Source organism: Carassius auratus, chromosome 14 (genome assembly GCF_003368295.1).
Source record: "Carassius auratus strain Wakin chromosome 14, ASM336829v1, whole genome shotgun sequence".
Classification (NCBI taxonomy): domain Eukaryota; kingdom Metazoa; phylum Chordata; class Actinopteri; order Cypriniformes; family Cyprinidae; genus Carassius; species Carassius auratus.
In genome coordinates this window covers 25,877,570-25,893,986 of record NC_039256.1, presented here as the reverse complement: position 1 = coordinate 25,893,986, position 16,417 = coordinate 25,877,570, and the positions used below count along the sequence as shown (strand labels likewise).

The following is a 16,417-nucleotide window of genomic DNA, read 5'->3' as shown; positions in this document are numbered from 1 at the left end:
CACAAAACTATCAAAGGATTACTGCCAATTTTGTTCCCCAACATTCAAATACAATCCAGCAGTGAGAATTAAGAGTGCCAAAGATGCATTCAGTCATCGCAGTTATAATTCAGCATGGTGCTGTTGTAAAGGAGATGAAAGTTCTTATTTGTTTTGCCAAAGCAGATGAGACAACATGTAGATCAGGTTTCTTCAACAGGGGATCTGCAAAAGTACTGCATGGGTCCCCAAATTATTGATCGCAAATTAATTTTGGTGGAAAATAAATAAATAAATGTGTGTTAATCAAGGATAAATTAAGCTAAATTCAACTAAAGCTCAGGTTAAATGTATAGTTCACCACTACATTTTTAAAGTAATAAAAAAGTTTATAAACACATTTCTGAGAAACACACAGATGCCAATGATCATTGACTTCAATAGTATGGGGAAAATACAATGTCAATGGCTACCGGCAAATGTTGAGTTACCAACGCTCTTCAAAATATTTTCTTACATCTTCATCAGAAAAAAGAAACCGATACAGGTTAAAAGTTAAGAAATTTCATTTTTGGATGAACTATCCTTTTAAGAAGCTAAAATTCAAATAAATGATTAATTTTCTGTCCCACAGTAAAATTTGAATTTAATGTACCAGTATCTGACACTGCATATCCATAATGGTTATTTTAATGGCATACATGATTACATTAATGCAAGCTATGTCACTTTGTAAAAAATCTGCTTAATTTGTATAGTTGGTTTTAAAATATGGATTTTTGTGACCTGTATTCTTGCATGCTTGTATTTCATGACTCAAACACAATGCTGTATGTTTCAGAAATGTGTGCAACGGCTTGCACTCCTCACGGAGTGTGTGTTGGAGGTGTGTGTCGGTGTGCGGACGGCTGGTCGGGGGCAGGGTGTGAACAGGAGGAGTGTCAGGCACACTGTGGGGAGCACGGCGTGTGTCGAAAAGGGAATTGTGAGTGTCACCAAGGTTGGACGGGAGAAAACTGCAATATCGGTGAGTTCACCCTGTAGTGAACCTTGTATTTTGTTATATCAGCTTGATAAAGTATCCTATTCAGTGTTCCCACAGTAAAAACGTAGAAATATCACAAATAAAATGGTGTTTTACAGGTCAGTAAAAAGTAATGGAAATAAATAAAATGGAAATTTCCAGATTTCTATATTGATATACAGGTTTCAAAATTTGGGGCCAGTAAAAAAAAAAAATATTATTTTAAATTAAATTATTTTTATTCGGCAATAATGTGTTGAATGCGTTACCAAATTATGGTTTCCATTAAAATATTAAACCGCGATGTTGTCAACATTGATAATGTGAAATATTTCTTGATTAGCAAATCAACATATTAGAATGATTTCTGAATGATCATGCAATACTTAGCACTGACAATACAGCTTTGCAAATATAGAAATAAATTGAATATTGTAAAATAACATATTCAATTACTCAGAGTACTTTTTTAATTTTGATCCAATAAATGCAGTCTTAGTCAGGCGTTTTTCAAAAAAAAAAAAAAAAAAAAAAAAAAAAAAAATCTTGCCCATCTCCAACTTTTGGATAGTAGTAGAATTTTTTTGCACTAAAATATTTCATAAGCTAAACGTTGCTCTTGGTTACAAATTGTGTAGAACAAAAGCTCACAAGTCCATTTTGTGAAAAAATAAATATTTTCAGTCAGATATTTTTGAACAACTGGTTCACAATCTGAAAAATTCATTTGATTTTGAAAGCATCCTTATCCAGTAATCAAAAATGACTGATAAGGTCATGGAAATGTATTGTTTGGAGTGCAGTAGCCCTGCGTATTGAAAATGGCAAATCATTCATGCCGTTCTTGAGAGTAATTTGAAAATCAAAAACATTGTCAGCACATCAACATATTCAAATTCTCCTTACGAGAGATTACAGTTGCTAGTTGGCTGAATAGGTACATTTATAGCATAGTTGGCATTGCACAAAAATTTATATTTTGCATCTGAATGACTTTTTTCATTCTTTGCCTTTCATTCAATTTATCTCTGCAGCTCACTTTTTGGACAGCAAAATAAAAGGTACAGTGCTTTCTTTCATCAACCACGTTCTGCTTTCTGTGTGAAGTTCCTCCTTAATCATATTTTCTTTGAATGCAAACATTTATGAAATCGAAAAACAGATTCACATGTAGACCTTGCTTTATATATATATATATATATAAAAAGTTAATTTCAAAAGCATTCAAGTCTTCCTCTAATCGAGCTCTTCAACAGTACAAAGCAAATATCATGAAATGTCATATTTACTGGGAAGAGGGTAAGCCGCAGCATATTAGGTGTGTGTAACCAGCATAGCCTGCCTGGGCTGTCTGTGGAAATGACACTAAATCACTGCATACCGCAGTATAACACCCCATGTTTAATTCTTTTCCCTTCATGATAGCAGACTGGATAGGATATAGAGGTAAAGGTCATGCTGCCCTGAAGAGAGCATGTGGCTCTGACCCCTCTGTCTCTCAAGCATGACTTTCATTATGTCTATGTACCGTGTATTAATGTGTCCCCACATGTGTTCGGTTTCAGGTTTCCTGTTTTATATAGTGTAACTGCAGGCATACAAAGACACACACAAAATCATCAGTCAGTCCATGCACATATACACATTCGCATTACCCAAATCCCCATTGTTGTACATCTCACTGTCTCTTAATGTAATATTTAGCAGCTGCTAAGCTCCTTAATTTAGCATTTCCTATGTAATTTCCTTTGACTTCACGCTTTTCTGTGACAAAGGATATGATGGAGCACTTCAGTATACTGTCTGATAAACTATCTCTGCACTTGTGCTGTTCAGCTCAGCATGCTGTTAATTCACATGGACACTGCTAGATGTGTAATTTCATAGTATTTTTCATAAGAACGTTCTTTCAACTTTATAAGCTACTCAGAAAAAAATTATTTGATGTATTTTGTTTTTGCATATCATTTTGTCAAGCTGGTATTTAGCTGAATTTATTAATCTAGTCTCCTAGAAATTGAGAACAGAAAGTAATAACAAGTAATACAAACCCTTTTTCTTTTTCTACAATACGAAAGCAGCACATATTTTGTCCAGCTGTTTCATGTGAAATTACAGCTGTCCCTGAGTACTGTCCGATGTCTTGAAAATGTCAAGTTCCAAACATTTGACTGACTAAAACACATTCACCGTGTTTTCCCCTGTATGTTTATGCAGTTCTTTATGGTGAGTTCTTCACCCCTTTGACACATCGTAGGCTGCTGATTGGTCTGTATGTATAACTGATGAATTTGTCCCGGTAGATAGCTGTCCAGGGCTGTGTAACAACAACGGCAGGTGCATTTTGGACCAGAACGGATGGCACTGCCTCTGCCAGTCGGGATGGAGAGGGGTGGGGTGCGATGTTGCCATGGAAACCCTTTGCTCCGATGGCAAGGACAACGAGGGAGGTGAGAAAATAACGAGAAGTTGGGGGCTAAACAATTAGTGCTCCCGCTTCTGTACTAAAATGTCTACATAACTTTAAAATCACTGAATATGTGGTCTAAAGTCCTTTGCTGTTCTTTTAGATGGTTTGGTGGACTGTATGGACCCAGACTGTTGCATTCATAGCACCTGTCAGGGTCAGACGTATTGCCACGGGGCTCCAGATCCCAGCACAATGCAACACCTCAGCTCACCTTCACCAGACACTCAGAGCTTCTATCAGCGCGTCAGCTTTCTGGTAGCTTCGGGGGGCACACATACCCTGCCAGGGGAAAACACATTCAACAGCAGGTTAGGAGATCTTGAACTGCTGAAGAACGGCCAACTAGATTTGGATTCAGTAGGAGTATTGGGACCTATTCTACAGTGAACAAAAAAAGGTTGCTTGAAGGGATATTTCACCCAAAAATGGATATTACCACGAAAGAAAATTTATTTTTTCTCATTGGATTTTTATTGTAGGAAAAATTATTTATTTTCAGAATATCTTCTTTTGTGTTCCTAAAGAGGTTTTGAGTAAATGATCTCAGAATTGGCATTTGTGAGTGGACTATCCCTTTAATACTTACAATCTAGCTTAGAAACTGTATTTTATTACTTAAAAAAAAAAAATGTTAAAACATATTTTATGATGTCATAAAAGAGCTAGTTTCATTGCTTTAGGAAATTAACGTTATTCAAAAATGATTTCAACCATCAAAATTGTTTAACACACACACACACACACACACACCACATATGTGATGATTTAAATGTCAATTTTTCGAAATTTTCCATTGATGTATGGTTTATTAGGTTCGGACAATATTTGGCCGAGATGCATCTATTTGAATATCTGGAATCTGAGGGTGCAAAAACATTTAAATACTGAGAAAATCACCTTTGAATTTGTCCAAATGAATTATTAGCAATGCATATCACTAATCAAAAATTAAGTTTTGATAAATTTACATTAGGAATTTTTAAAATATCTTCATGGAACATGATCTTTACTTAATATCCTAATGATTTTTGGCATAAATGAAAAATCGATAATTTTTACCCATACAATGTTTTTTTGGCTATTGCAAAAAATATACCCAGCGACTTAAGATAAACATACACACATATATATATATATATATATATATATATATATATATATATATATATATATATATATATATATATATATATATATATATATCTCACTGAGACACGTGGCTTAATATCCCGATAACACCTCTATTTTATGTTTTATTTATCAGTGCCATAACATATTTTAAATGTATATGCATAGAAAGTCCTTCTGGCTATTCAAGTAATTGTGATGCCGTTTGATGTGTTGCACAAAATTTCCCACAATCTTATAGTGTTTGTAACATTTTGCAGTCGTAGATCTAAAAGCATGGGAAAATAGACCTAGACACACTCATACAGAATAAACAATAGGGTTTTTCTTTTTGATAGGAATTCAGAACTTCAGTTTCCCTTTTTGTTGTCCTATCTAATTTCTGCTGCTTTCATATTGCAGATGGAAAAGCTATCCACCATTGGTATGATTTGTACCATAAGCTAACGTACCATGTACTTTAGGAAATGATTACTTTTTCCAGTGAAAAAATTGTGCGCCTCACCTTTGCACCTCTTCAATTTGGAAACTTGAGTGAATATGTTCTTTGCCCTTTGGTGTTTTTGGACAAAGTTAACAATATGAACATTGCTGCTCGTCTTCACTGCCTTAGAAAAGGAGCAGTCAAGAAAAACTTGTTAGAATCTCTTGATACTTGGCTGATTATGCTTTTGATTATGCCTTGATGAGGAAACTTCTTATCCCGCCCATCTGCCCTGAGGTTTCTTTTGTTCGCACAGTGAGAAATTACCACACAATTAGTGTAAAGATGCGAGATTGCAGGTCAGCAGCTAAATGGTGCTTGGTAAAATAATTTGTGCTGTAATTATGTCTCTTAAGATTTTCAAAACAGAATGGCAGAGGAAGGTCAGGTGCAATGGATTGAGACATTTTATAGTAGACATGGACATTTTATATATAAAATCTATGAATTGTATTTATAAAATACCAAATTTAATGCTGCTTGTTTATTAACAGCCTGCTGACCTTGAATTTGAATGCTGTGAACAGCTGGTTAATCTACCTTTGTTTTCACGTGTGTTTATTTAATAGCCTGGTGTCCGTTGTGAGAGGACAGGTGGTGACCAGTGACGGCACTCCATTGATTGGGGTGAATGTGTCCCTTCTGCATTACCCCCAGCAGGGTTATACCATCACCAGACAGGACGGCATGTACGTACAAATATGCCTTACTTACACAGACAAGCACATTCATAAACACATAATTATGCTAATACCTATCCTTAAGATAGTCGGTGAAAAACCATTTTGCATAGTTTTATGCAAATTCATATTTACATCTCGCTGCTTCCCACACAAGTCAAGTCAAATCAACACAAATAGGCAAATTCTCAACCCCGTGTCAGTGATACTGTCACTCAAAGGCAACACATTACAATTTGACCCATGAATGTCCTTTTATGATCATTTTATGAACCAGAAAGTTCAATTTACAGATCACATTTGCATATATTGTTTTTTGCATAACAAAAAAATCTACACGTTATACTTGTATAATTAACTAATAAAAATTCTAATATTTTTTTAATCCCACCTAACATTAAAGTTTTAAAAGATACTTTTCAACTGCAATAATGATACCACTGATGTCTCTTGGAAATGCTTTCCCAAATATTTAACAATTGACTAGACATTCAACATTACAAGAGCTATCAATTTCAACGTTTATTAGACTACTTAAAATAACTTACAATTTAAGTGTACTAAAAACAATCTTCACATAAACCCAATGAAATAAGTCATATTTAGTAATAAATATATTTAGTTAGAAATTGAATAAAGTTGTCAAATTATAAAATCTAAATTAAATATAGATGAATCCTTAAAGCTACAAAATTTCTTATTTTTTATGATCTTTGATTAATAGATATCAAAGCACCTGCTCTTTAAACTACTGAACATGACGAAATGCATCTCTTTACCTATTCTGACCCACATCAGATCTTAAAGTCTCTAATAATGAGTTTAATTAGGTGTGTTAGAGGAGGGAGACAGTGCTGGGCTGTTCCAGAACAATATAGAAAACAACTGCATTTCAGAGACATGTTCTTAAATGTAACTCGTATTACAAATACATACACGTACAGTTTAAAGGGTACATAACATACACAGATTGACCTAATCTCATGTTAATCTTGAGTACCTATAGGGTAGTACTGCATCCTTTATATATGCAAAAAGTCTTTAGTTTTATCTTATTTATAAAAGAAATATACAGCCTTCCGATTCTTTCCGGAAAAGCCGAGCTCCTGGAGGCGTGCCGTGAGCGGAGCTATAATACTGATGTTTGTGTTGTTTCCATTAACATATATTCTTATGTGCTGATTTCCAACTAAATACAGAAATCTGATGCAATTGTACTTACATGAATGGGGTCTTTTATCACAGGGACAGCTCCATGTTTTAATAGCAAACAAATGTGCAAATCCAGTGTCAACCTGGGCCTTGTTTATAAAACATTCGTCACTCAAATGACCAGAACACACAAACGCACTTGATACACTCCGTTGCTGCCCTGGAAAAACAAACTGCATCCACTGTTCGTGTAACGCTGGGTTCTTGGGGAAGCTGAACACGGTAAACTTTCCCTCACATCCAAACATGCACTTATTTGGAGGCATTCTCAAACAAATCCTATGCAGCGCTGCTTATGGTTTTGAAGCGTGTTAATGAGCGTAGTCTCGCTCTCCTCTGGTAAATGTGCACGTTTCCAAGAGAAATGCTCATATAAGTACTTCCGTTCTCGTCTACGTCATTAGAGCCACGATCGGAAAAAAAACAGCCGAAACTTGTACCAACCCGGAAGTACGATTTTCGGCACTGAAATTCTCAGTCATTCTTCAAAATAATTTTTTACAACTTTGGCCATGTTTAGCATGAGAATCCATCTCTTTAAAACCATGAACAACTCTGAATATACGAAACACAATTGTACCCCCCCTTTAAGGCAGCTTTATTTGCCTTTTTGGTGACTTAATGGCTTAACTGATCACATACGACGCTGCATGTATAGGCGATTTGATATGAAATGATACAGGCTACAACACATGCTGGCGCAGATCCATTTTTGCACTCGTTTGATTCGAGCCTGCCATTCAGGAAAGGTTGGAGTATGCGTCTGAAACATCTCAGATTAGGTGTGGTTATAAAGACATTCTAATTTTAAATAAACGATGGTCCATGTGAAGAAAAATTTGATAGAAACAACAATTGTGAGTGGGGTATCCAACATTAGCCCAGCCCCTGGGTTAACTGCGTTAAATTGAAAAAACGTATCACCTGCATTAACACGCTAATTTAGAATTTTAATATATGTTAAAGAATGAACTGTCTTTGTTTGCACGTGTCAATGTTTATGAATAGATTAAATTAAATGAGACTTAATTTATCTTGACAAACTATATATCATTATAAAGATCTAAGCCTCAAGCATCGACAACAGATCACTGTTTTTCAATGGAAAGCTTATAAAGAATGTATCTGCTAAATTTGTGTAAGCAGTACACATAAAAACATGAATAATGGAAACGCAGTACATACCAAAATCGTCGTAATAGCGAGTCATAAACACATCCACAGCTGTAAATCCCGGTTTAGTTAGAAAGTTAAAGGTCCACTGAGCAACATCTCATGGAGCACGTTTAGTCCAACAAAGCAATAATGTTGTAATATGGATGATAATTCCTTTATGTTTCAGTTCTTCAGGGAAAGTATTGTTTGTGTCCGTTATGGAATAACTCATGCTCAGAAAACTGCGTCTTGGTAGTAAAAACTGTAATTTTTAACATGAAATACTTTCTTCTATTTTTTCCCCCACTATGTACAGGCAATAAAGAATAAAGTAAATACAGGTTTTTTACTGAATAAGAAATGGAATAAAGTAAAACAGTTATCCAGCTATATACCGTTATAACATAATTATGATGAGGTAGGTTCATTTATATATATATATATATATATATATATATATATATATATATATATATATATATATATATATATATATATATATATATATATATATATATATATATATATATATATATATATATATATATATATATATATATATATACACACTGTTTTAATCATAATACATAGGTACACAAAACACTTACAATGATTTACATTAATTAGGTGTTAATTTATTAACAATTTGACCAATTAAATTAAGCAAACTCTTAAAAATAAAGGTGCTTCATGAGGCCATAGAATAATGGTTCCATAAAGAACCTTTAACATCTGAAGAACCTTTCTGTTTCACAAAAGGACCTTTGACTGAATGGTTCTTTGTGGAATCGAAAATGGTTCTTCTATGGCAGGGGTAGGCAACGTCGAACCTGGAGTGCCGCTGTCCTGCAGAGTTTCGCTCTAACCCTAATCAAACACATCTGAAAAAGCTAATCAAGGTCTTCAGGATTACTAAGGCTACAAACAAGTGAGGTTTTTTTCAGGGTTAGGGCTAAACTCTGCAGGGCATCGACACTCCAGGACCAATGTTGCCTACCCATGTTCTATGGCATCGCTGTAAAGAACCTTTTGAAGCACCTTTATTTTAAAGAGTGCAGTGCAAAAATCTGATCTCCACAAACATACATTAAAAAGGTGAAAATATTCACTTTCAAGCCCCATTTTAACTGTAGTTATACAAGATTAAAGCAGTCTGCAGAGTTTAACTTCCAGTTCTGAGCTGATTCTGGGGCTATCTGATATTTTTGTACCTTTATAATAATCCCTTTAGTCATTATCCATCATTATCAAGATTCACTCAGATCAGCAGTTATTCTGAGTCATCTACTCAAGGGTCACATGTGTGGGAGTTTGCATGTGTATGTGTGGCGACCGTATGCCTTTAACTGAGGCATGACCGTAATGCATTAAAAACATAATTTTCTCTTCACTAGAGTTTAATGAAAGAAAAAAATACTCAAGGGATGGCTCTTCATCTCTAAAGAAGGAAGGCTGATGTTGGGGATTATCCGATATATCCAGATCCCTCCTAAAAACCTTCACACAGGGGGAATGGGCATCAGATAATCATGCTTGTTCAGTGCTGGTGTCTGCTCTTGGTTAGCAAGCGTGTCCAAGGGGAAACAGAGGCAAAGAAACAGCTTTAAAGGCTGATGGTCTGGAACAGTGGCCCAGCAAAGAAGGGACAGAAGCAGTTAGGGAGAATTTTCAAGGCAGTGGCACTGCAAGGATGTGTATGTTTGTGTGTAAAGTCACTGCACCGTTCATCTCTCTCCTTCCGGGCAGGGGAGTCAGCAGCTCATATAGAGCACGACTTCAAAGAGACGCCCCTTCATTTCCAAATCTGCGCCTACCTCCTCGCTATAGCATGCTAATTAAAATAGGTCCTGCTCTAACTGCTACCTCCAGATCTTTCATCCAAATCCCCCAAACGGAAAAAAGTTACATCACATCTCTACCCCTTACTCTCATCAACTAATAGAACATCTTAAGTGTGCCAGCGAACTACTGATAAAAGACAGTGAAGTCTGCCATGTTATTTAACTGAATTCATTGGATTTATGAATCAGATACTTTTTTAGATTAGGATATGAAACGTGGAAGACATCAGTAACTAAGCGCTTTGATGAGGCTAACAAACCATGTAATTTGGAGAGGACCCATGCACTTATGAGTCTGATAACAGGAAATTATGAATCACACTTAGCCTTCATATGCCCTCTGCCCCCACACAAACAATGCGAGATTCTGGCACAAACTGTATCTTCCATATAAATAGTGAAATATTATTTAAATATACACTACTGTTCAACAGTTTGGAGATGTTTCAATGTTTTTGAAATGAGTCTCACCAAGGCTACATTCTGTATCTTATCAAGCAAAACTGTAAAACAGTAATATTGTGAAATATTACTACAATTTAAATGTTAATGTGTATGTTAATGTCATTTAAAATGTTTTTTTTTTTTTTTTTCTGCAATGACAAAGCTGAATTTTAGTAGCCATTACTCCAAGTCTTCAGTTTCACAAAAAAGTACTTTTCATAAAAAAGTACAGTCTTGTGTTGCCATGGTTAATAATGATAATGACATGAACCACGGGAATACCATGTTTTCGTACATGTACTGTAGCAATACAATATTATTAATATTATAGTTTTTTATGTCATACTATCACTGTACCGTGGTACCACTGTGGTAATTTCTCAAGAGAGACAAATTTGGGTAGCACTTTATTTTACAGTCCTGTTCCTTATTTACATAATATGTACTTATTATAGTAATTACAATAACTATGTAATAACTAGGTACTAACCCTGAACCTACCCCTAAACCTAACCCTACCCCATGTAGTTACCTTGTGTTACCAGAACTTTCTTAGATAAATACACTGTTAGTACACTATAAGTACATGTTAGTACACGTACTGTAAAATAAAGTGCAACCCAAATTTGTCAAGCATGCTTGAGCACTGTTCTGAAGACTGTTGTTTATCCACCTGCAGGTTTGATTTATTGGTGAATGGAGGCTCAGCATTGACGTTGCGATTCGTGCGTGCTCCATTCTCTGCTGTGTATCGCACAGTTTGGTTGTCATGGAGAGTTTTCCATGTGATGGACACACTGGTGATGAGGAAAGAGGAAAGAGACATGCCAACCTGTGAATTTAGTGGCCTTGACAGACCCTCACCCCGAATCACAGCGTCACCACTCTCCACCTTCTACCGCTCCAGCCCCGAGGCCAGCCCCATCATTCCTGAGACACAGGTGAGTCACACCGCATCCCATCTGGGAGTAAAATGAGTCTCGGTTCATTTTTCCTTCAAATCAAAATAAATTTGTCTATGTGCCTCAAGCTCCTCTGAGCTGTATGATTTAATGACACTACAAAATATGAGAACCAGGTGATTTTTACTTGCATAACATACTGTACAGTCAGGAAAACCAGATATTCTTAAGATTGTCACACAGATATTGCTACTGAATTAATGATGACCGTGGCGTACCTTATCATGTTCCTTTGACAGAAATAATTCACATTTTATGCGTGTAACATAAATCACTTTTAAGGCTATAAGTGGAAGTCAGCAGGGATCAGACATAATTAAAATAGATATTTTTTTTTGTGGGAATGCATTATTTTTTACGACTGTCATTCTGAAGATGTTCATAGGTTGTCTTTGTAACTCTTCAATAAGCTTCAATATTAATGTGTATAAAGCGACTTATTTTTTTTTTTCACTCCCCTTGAGATCAGAGTTGCCATACACTACCGTTTAAAGTTTTGGGGTCAGTAAGTCTCTTATGCTCACCAAGGCTGCCTTTATTTGATCTAAAATTAAAATAAATCATACTGACACCAAACACTCAAGCACAAGAACAATTAATTAACAGTGTGAATTTATGAAGCAATGCATTTTGTTTGAAATATCTGACAATTTTAATAAAAATGATAATAGGCCACAAGGAAATTTACAATACAGGCAATTAACTTCCTCTCTCATGCACATTTTTAATCACAGGTTCTTCACGAGCACACGGCTATTCCAGGGAGTGATTTAGACTTGATTTACTTGAGTTCACGTGCTTCAGCCTACAAACCTGTTCTGAAGGTCATCTTGACCCAGTCCAGCGTGCCCTTCGGCTTGGCTCGGGTCCACCTCATGGTGGCTGTGGAGGGCAGAATGTTTCAGAAGCAGTTCCCAGCTTCACCCCGGCTCTCTTACAGCTTTATCTGGGACAAGACAGATGCGTACAGCCAGAGAGTCTATGGACTCGCAGAGGCTGTAGGTAGGTAGTGGAACAATGGGAGGAAACAGATCTATATAAAGCCCTCGGTGTATGAATATATTATTAACTTGAACTGATTTAACCCAGGAGCAAATTAATCTTTTTTCACCCAGATATTTCAGTGGTGAGATGAATCTTCCTAAACTGATAGTACAAGTCAAACTGATTATTAAACAGACCAGAAGGTTGAACTTAATTTTCTCTGAACTACTAGAATACAGGACGATAATATGGATTTGTTCTAATCCTGGCACAAAATGTATGATTTAAAACTTGCTGAAAATACACAGTTCAAAAGCCAATCTCATTTTGTTGAATTTCCAGCACATGCTTAATCGTTATCCTAACCATCTTTTGCTAAACTGACACTGGGCTGTGTTCTAGCAATAAATAAAAGGTATAAGCAGCTGCATTTTTCTAGTCCATCTATATATTGCTGACTGCTCTTTGCATGTATAATTAGTCTGTAAATGAAGCGCACGGAGAAAAAAAAAACAGCTTTCAGAAGGTCACAGGCCCATTTGGAAAATGTTGCTACGACTGGACTCGTAGCTGCTCTGAAATAGTTACTGTACCAATTTCCATGTGCATAAAAAGTAAATTGTCAATACCACATATTTTGCTGGTATGGAATGTTTGCAATTATATATACCTAAAATATGTAAAATATTAGCTTCAATTGATTAGTCTAACCATGAAACCTATATTAAATTAGGTGGAAAATACATTCAAGGATAATAGATTCCTTTTGCCCTGTTTCCTTCTCTATACTTTAGTATCCGTGGGCTTTGAGTATGAATCATGCCTGAATGTGATCCTATGGGAGAAGCGGACAGCCACGCTGCAAGGATATGAGCTGGAGGCCTCCAGCATGGGCGGATGGACCCTGGATAAGCATCACATCTTGGATGTGCCAAACGGTAGGAATCGCTTATTAAACGCCACCGGAACCACCTCACGGGAAATGTCCCCTCACCAATTCAGGGGTCAGTGCCTCTACCTGGACTCATCGTCATAAATATTCATCTTAACATGAAATACGGTTCATTGCCTCATTTGCACATAATAAAGCAGAGTTTGAAAGGGCTAATCGCTCACAGTGATGACAGATTAAATCGGAATCATTAACACAGCGTGCCAAGTCAGAACTGTGCTCTGCAACATTATGGGGGACATGATTTGGCTGAATGAACTTTATCCAGTTTTCAGGCGCAGAATGCATACTTATAGCTTAATTCAATAAAAGTGCCATTAAAACACAAGCCTGAATATGGAAATGTGGCATTATTCCACCAGACATTCCCCGTTCCTTTGTCTTCATAATGAAACAGGGTGACAGGGAAGCTCATTCTGTCTGCTTAAATCTCCATATTCACACACATAATGGCATCTTTTTGTTCTTGGTAAATGACGATGTGTGCACAGTTTGAACAAGATCCAGCAGTCGTATCTAATGGCGCATTTTGGGAGAAGTCGGCTGTGCAAGCACATCCCGATGGCCCTAAATGAAAACAAGATTAGACTGACACTTTTCAGGTGCAGTTGTCTCAGGTTGTTTCTCTAGAGTTAGTTAGTGTGACAACATCTGATTGTTCCACGCCTGAACCAAAGATTTAAGCCTCTTTTGATTGCTGGCTAAATGCCCAGTTGGCCTTGGGATTTCCACATCCTTTAATCCGATGACCTGCCGAACAAATGGTCATGGCCGTCTGCTCAAGCCTTTATTTTTGCACCTCTACACAGTTTATCTAGTTTAAGCAGTCTTTCTGCCAATAAGTCTTAAATTCTCATTTTACACCTAAAGCGCCAGAGTGGATTTAACCAATTGCAGATTTTCGGAGATAGCTTATATCATTATCTTATTTAGATTAGACCATTATTATTGGAAATGCTTTGGTGTTTCAAATTGTATCATTTCATACTCAATACTGATTAGTTAATAGTGCATTTAACTGATTTGCCTTTTTATAATTATTCTCAGTTCATGCAGATGATATCTTTGACATATTTTTATCTGTTATGGTAAATATTAGGAGATTTTAATACTGCTTGGATTTTTTTTTTTTTTTTTTGATAGCTGCTGAAGTTCATAGACTTTGAATAGAAGATTAACTGCATTGTTTTTGCTGTTTTTTGTGAACTAAATCTGTCAAAAAACCTCACAGACACAGTTGAAAGCAATTGGAACAAAAAGCCTGGGAACGGCATATTCTGATGGAAATCGCTGAAGCGTAGAGCATCTGTCCTCATGCTGTTTATATAAATCCATAACATGATCACCAGTTCTTCTTAACTCAGTTAGCAGGTTTGAGGTTAGATGAGTTTTACATGGGGTTACTCACTTATTTGTCTAAACGTTCATAATCTACTTAGGCATCGACTTATAAGTTTACTTTGAGAAGAATAGTGCTTAAAAGAGCTTAGCACATAAATCTGGCTCACCCTGTTTAATCTGAGTTTTTATTAGATGAAAGCTTTGCACATTTGGGCATGTCACCTTTACAATCTTTTCATTTAGTGAGTTTCTGTACATCAGAAGCGATGCATGGGAAGTGATGGAGATGGGAAAACATTTTGTCCTGAAGAACATGTCACAAATGTAATCAATTTGCCAAAGGGAGATCTTCTCTTTGACAGTCCCATTTGTCTCACTGATTGATAATGCAGAGCGTCTCATATCTATGGCTTACAGGTCTGATCAGCAGTCAGCGGCTGTGCAAACTGGGTGCCTGGGCATAAGTGTATGTGTCTGAGCAAAAGCTACATCCCACTGATGAGCTTGTCCTTATAACACAAGCATACTCTTGTTAATTTTAAATATTTAATCACAATCTTTATCTTGAAAATGTATGATATTGTCCACAAAGCTAATACAAAAATGCTTCTATTTTCAATCCAAATAAAAAACATAAGAGTTTAAATGAAAAGGTTGAACTGAAACATTTTGCTGAATTTGAGAAATAAATATTGTTTGTAGTTTTGAGAGCAGTACACAAGCAGTGTGAATTCCACAAGTTTGTGTAAAACCTGATCATGCAGCACGATTTGAGAATGACCCAAAGAGCATATTGTACTTTTTAACAAAGCAAGAATAATTAACCATCAGTATAAATGAGTTCACATGATCAGTGTTACTAAGTTGCTTATGTAATTAGTGATTCTTCTTTTAGTCTCAACTTCATTTTAAATATTTTCATGTTTTAACTAGTTTTAAACAGGAAAAATATGTTTAGTGAAGAACAACAATTTTAGATGTTTCCCTGTTTCTATTTTTATCATTTTATTTGTTCCTTTCTAAAAGTTTAATTTTAGGGGAAAAGTTGTCTCAGACTTCTGGACCCCATTATAGGTGTCAATCCTTAACCTTTTTGGTTGTTTTTTTTTCTTTCGAAATGGCAGACTGCTTAGTCTGACACCTCTTTATGAATGCTGCAGAACACCTAGAATATTTGATATTCAGCTTGTTTGCTTGACATTTACAACATAGTTTTATTTATCCCATTGCTATTTGATCAGCATATTTGCTCAGTGAATAATCAATAAGCATAAGCATTACATTACTGTAGATGACATTGAATGAAATTTCCATTTATAGAGTTTGTTGTACTTCATAGACATTAACATGTAGCTGAGAGTGGCCAATACAAATCGACTGCTTTTCACCTAAAGGTCTAACCATAAAGTCACAAGATAATCAGTCCACATTTTACAGCCTCCATGCATGTTAATGGTAAACACTCATGAAAAACATGCACTTTAAGGGTAATTATTTTGTGATGCTGCATGTACACTCAAAAAAATGCTGGGTTAATATTGACAAACCAGCATTTTGACCCAACGGTTGGGTTTCTGCCCAGAACTTTGGGTTAAACATCTAACACAACAGTTGGTTGAAAACAACCAAATGGTTGGGTTTGTCCCAGCCTTGTTTGAAGTGCAATTGGAAGTTCTTGCAATGTTTGCACACAATTTGTACTATGAATAGCTTAAATTATGTGACTTGTTGAGGTCAGCAACTAGTTTTATTGTTCCTTGA

General features: G+C 35.9%; 1 protein-coding gene across 5 annotated transcripts in view; it reads left to right on the top strand.

Annotated features, from left to right (window-relative positions):
* LOC113114140 (teneurin-3-like) overlaps positions 1-13,834 on the top strand; it is an 86,953-nt gene extending 73,119 nt beyond the window's left edge. For 3 of the 5 annotated variants that reach the window (XM_026280923.1, XM_026280921.1, XM_026280922.1), the window contains 9 exons: positions 821-1,006; positions 2,038-2,064; positions 2,429-2,449; positions 3,307-3,453; positions 3,574-3,781; positions 5,655-5,774; positions 11,097-11,358; positions 12,114-12,381; positions 13,158-13,834. In XM_026280923.1, the coding sequence (XP_026136708.1) occupies positions 821-1,006; positions 2,038-2,064; positions 2,429-2,449; positions 3,307-3,453; positions 3,574-3,781; positions 5,655-5,774; positions 11,097-11,358; positions 12,114-12,381; positions 13,158-13,399 (1,481 nt within the window). In that variant the 3' untranslated portion in view covers positions 13,400-13,834. The remainder of the gene's footprint in view (positions 1-820; positions 1,007-2,037; positions 2,065-2,428; positions 2,450-3,306; positions 3,454-3,573; positions 3,782-5,654; positions 5,775-11,096; positions 11,359-12,113; positions 12,382-13,157) is intronic. The other 2 variants (XM_026280924.1, XM_026280925.1) reach the window with 2 other exon arrangements.
* The last annotated feature ends 2,583 nt before the right edge of the window (positions 13,835-16,417 follow it).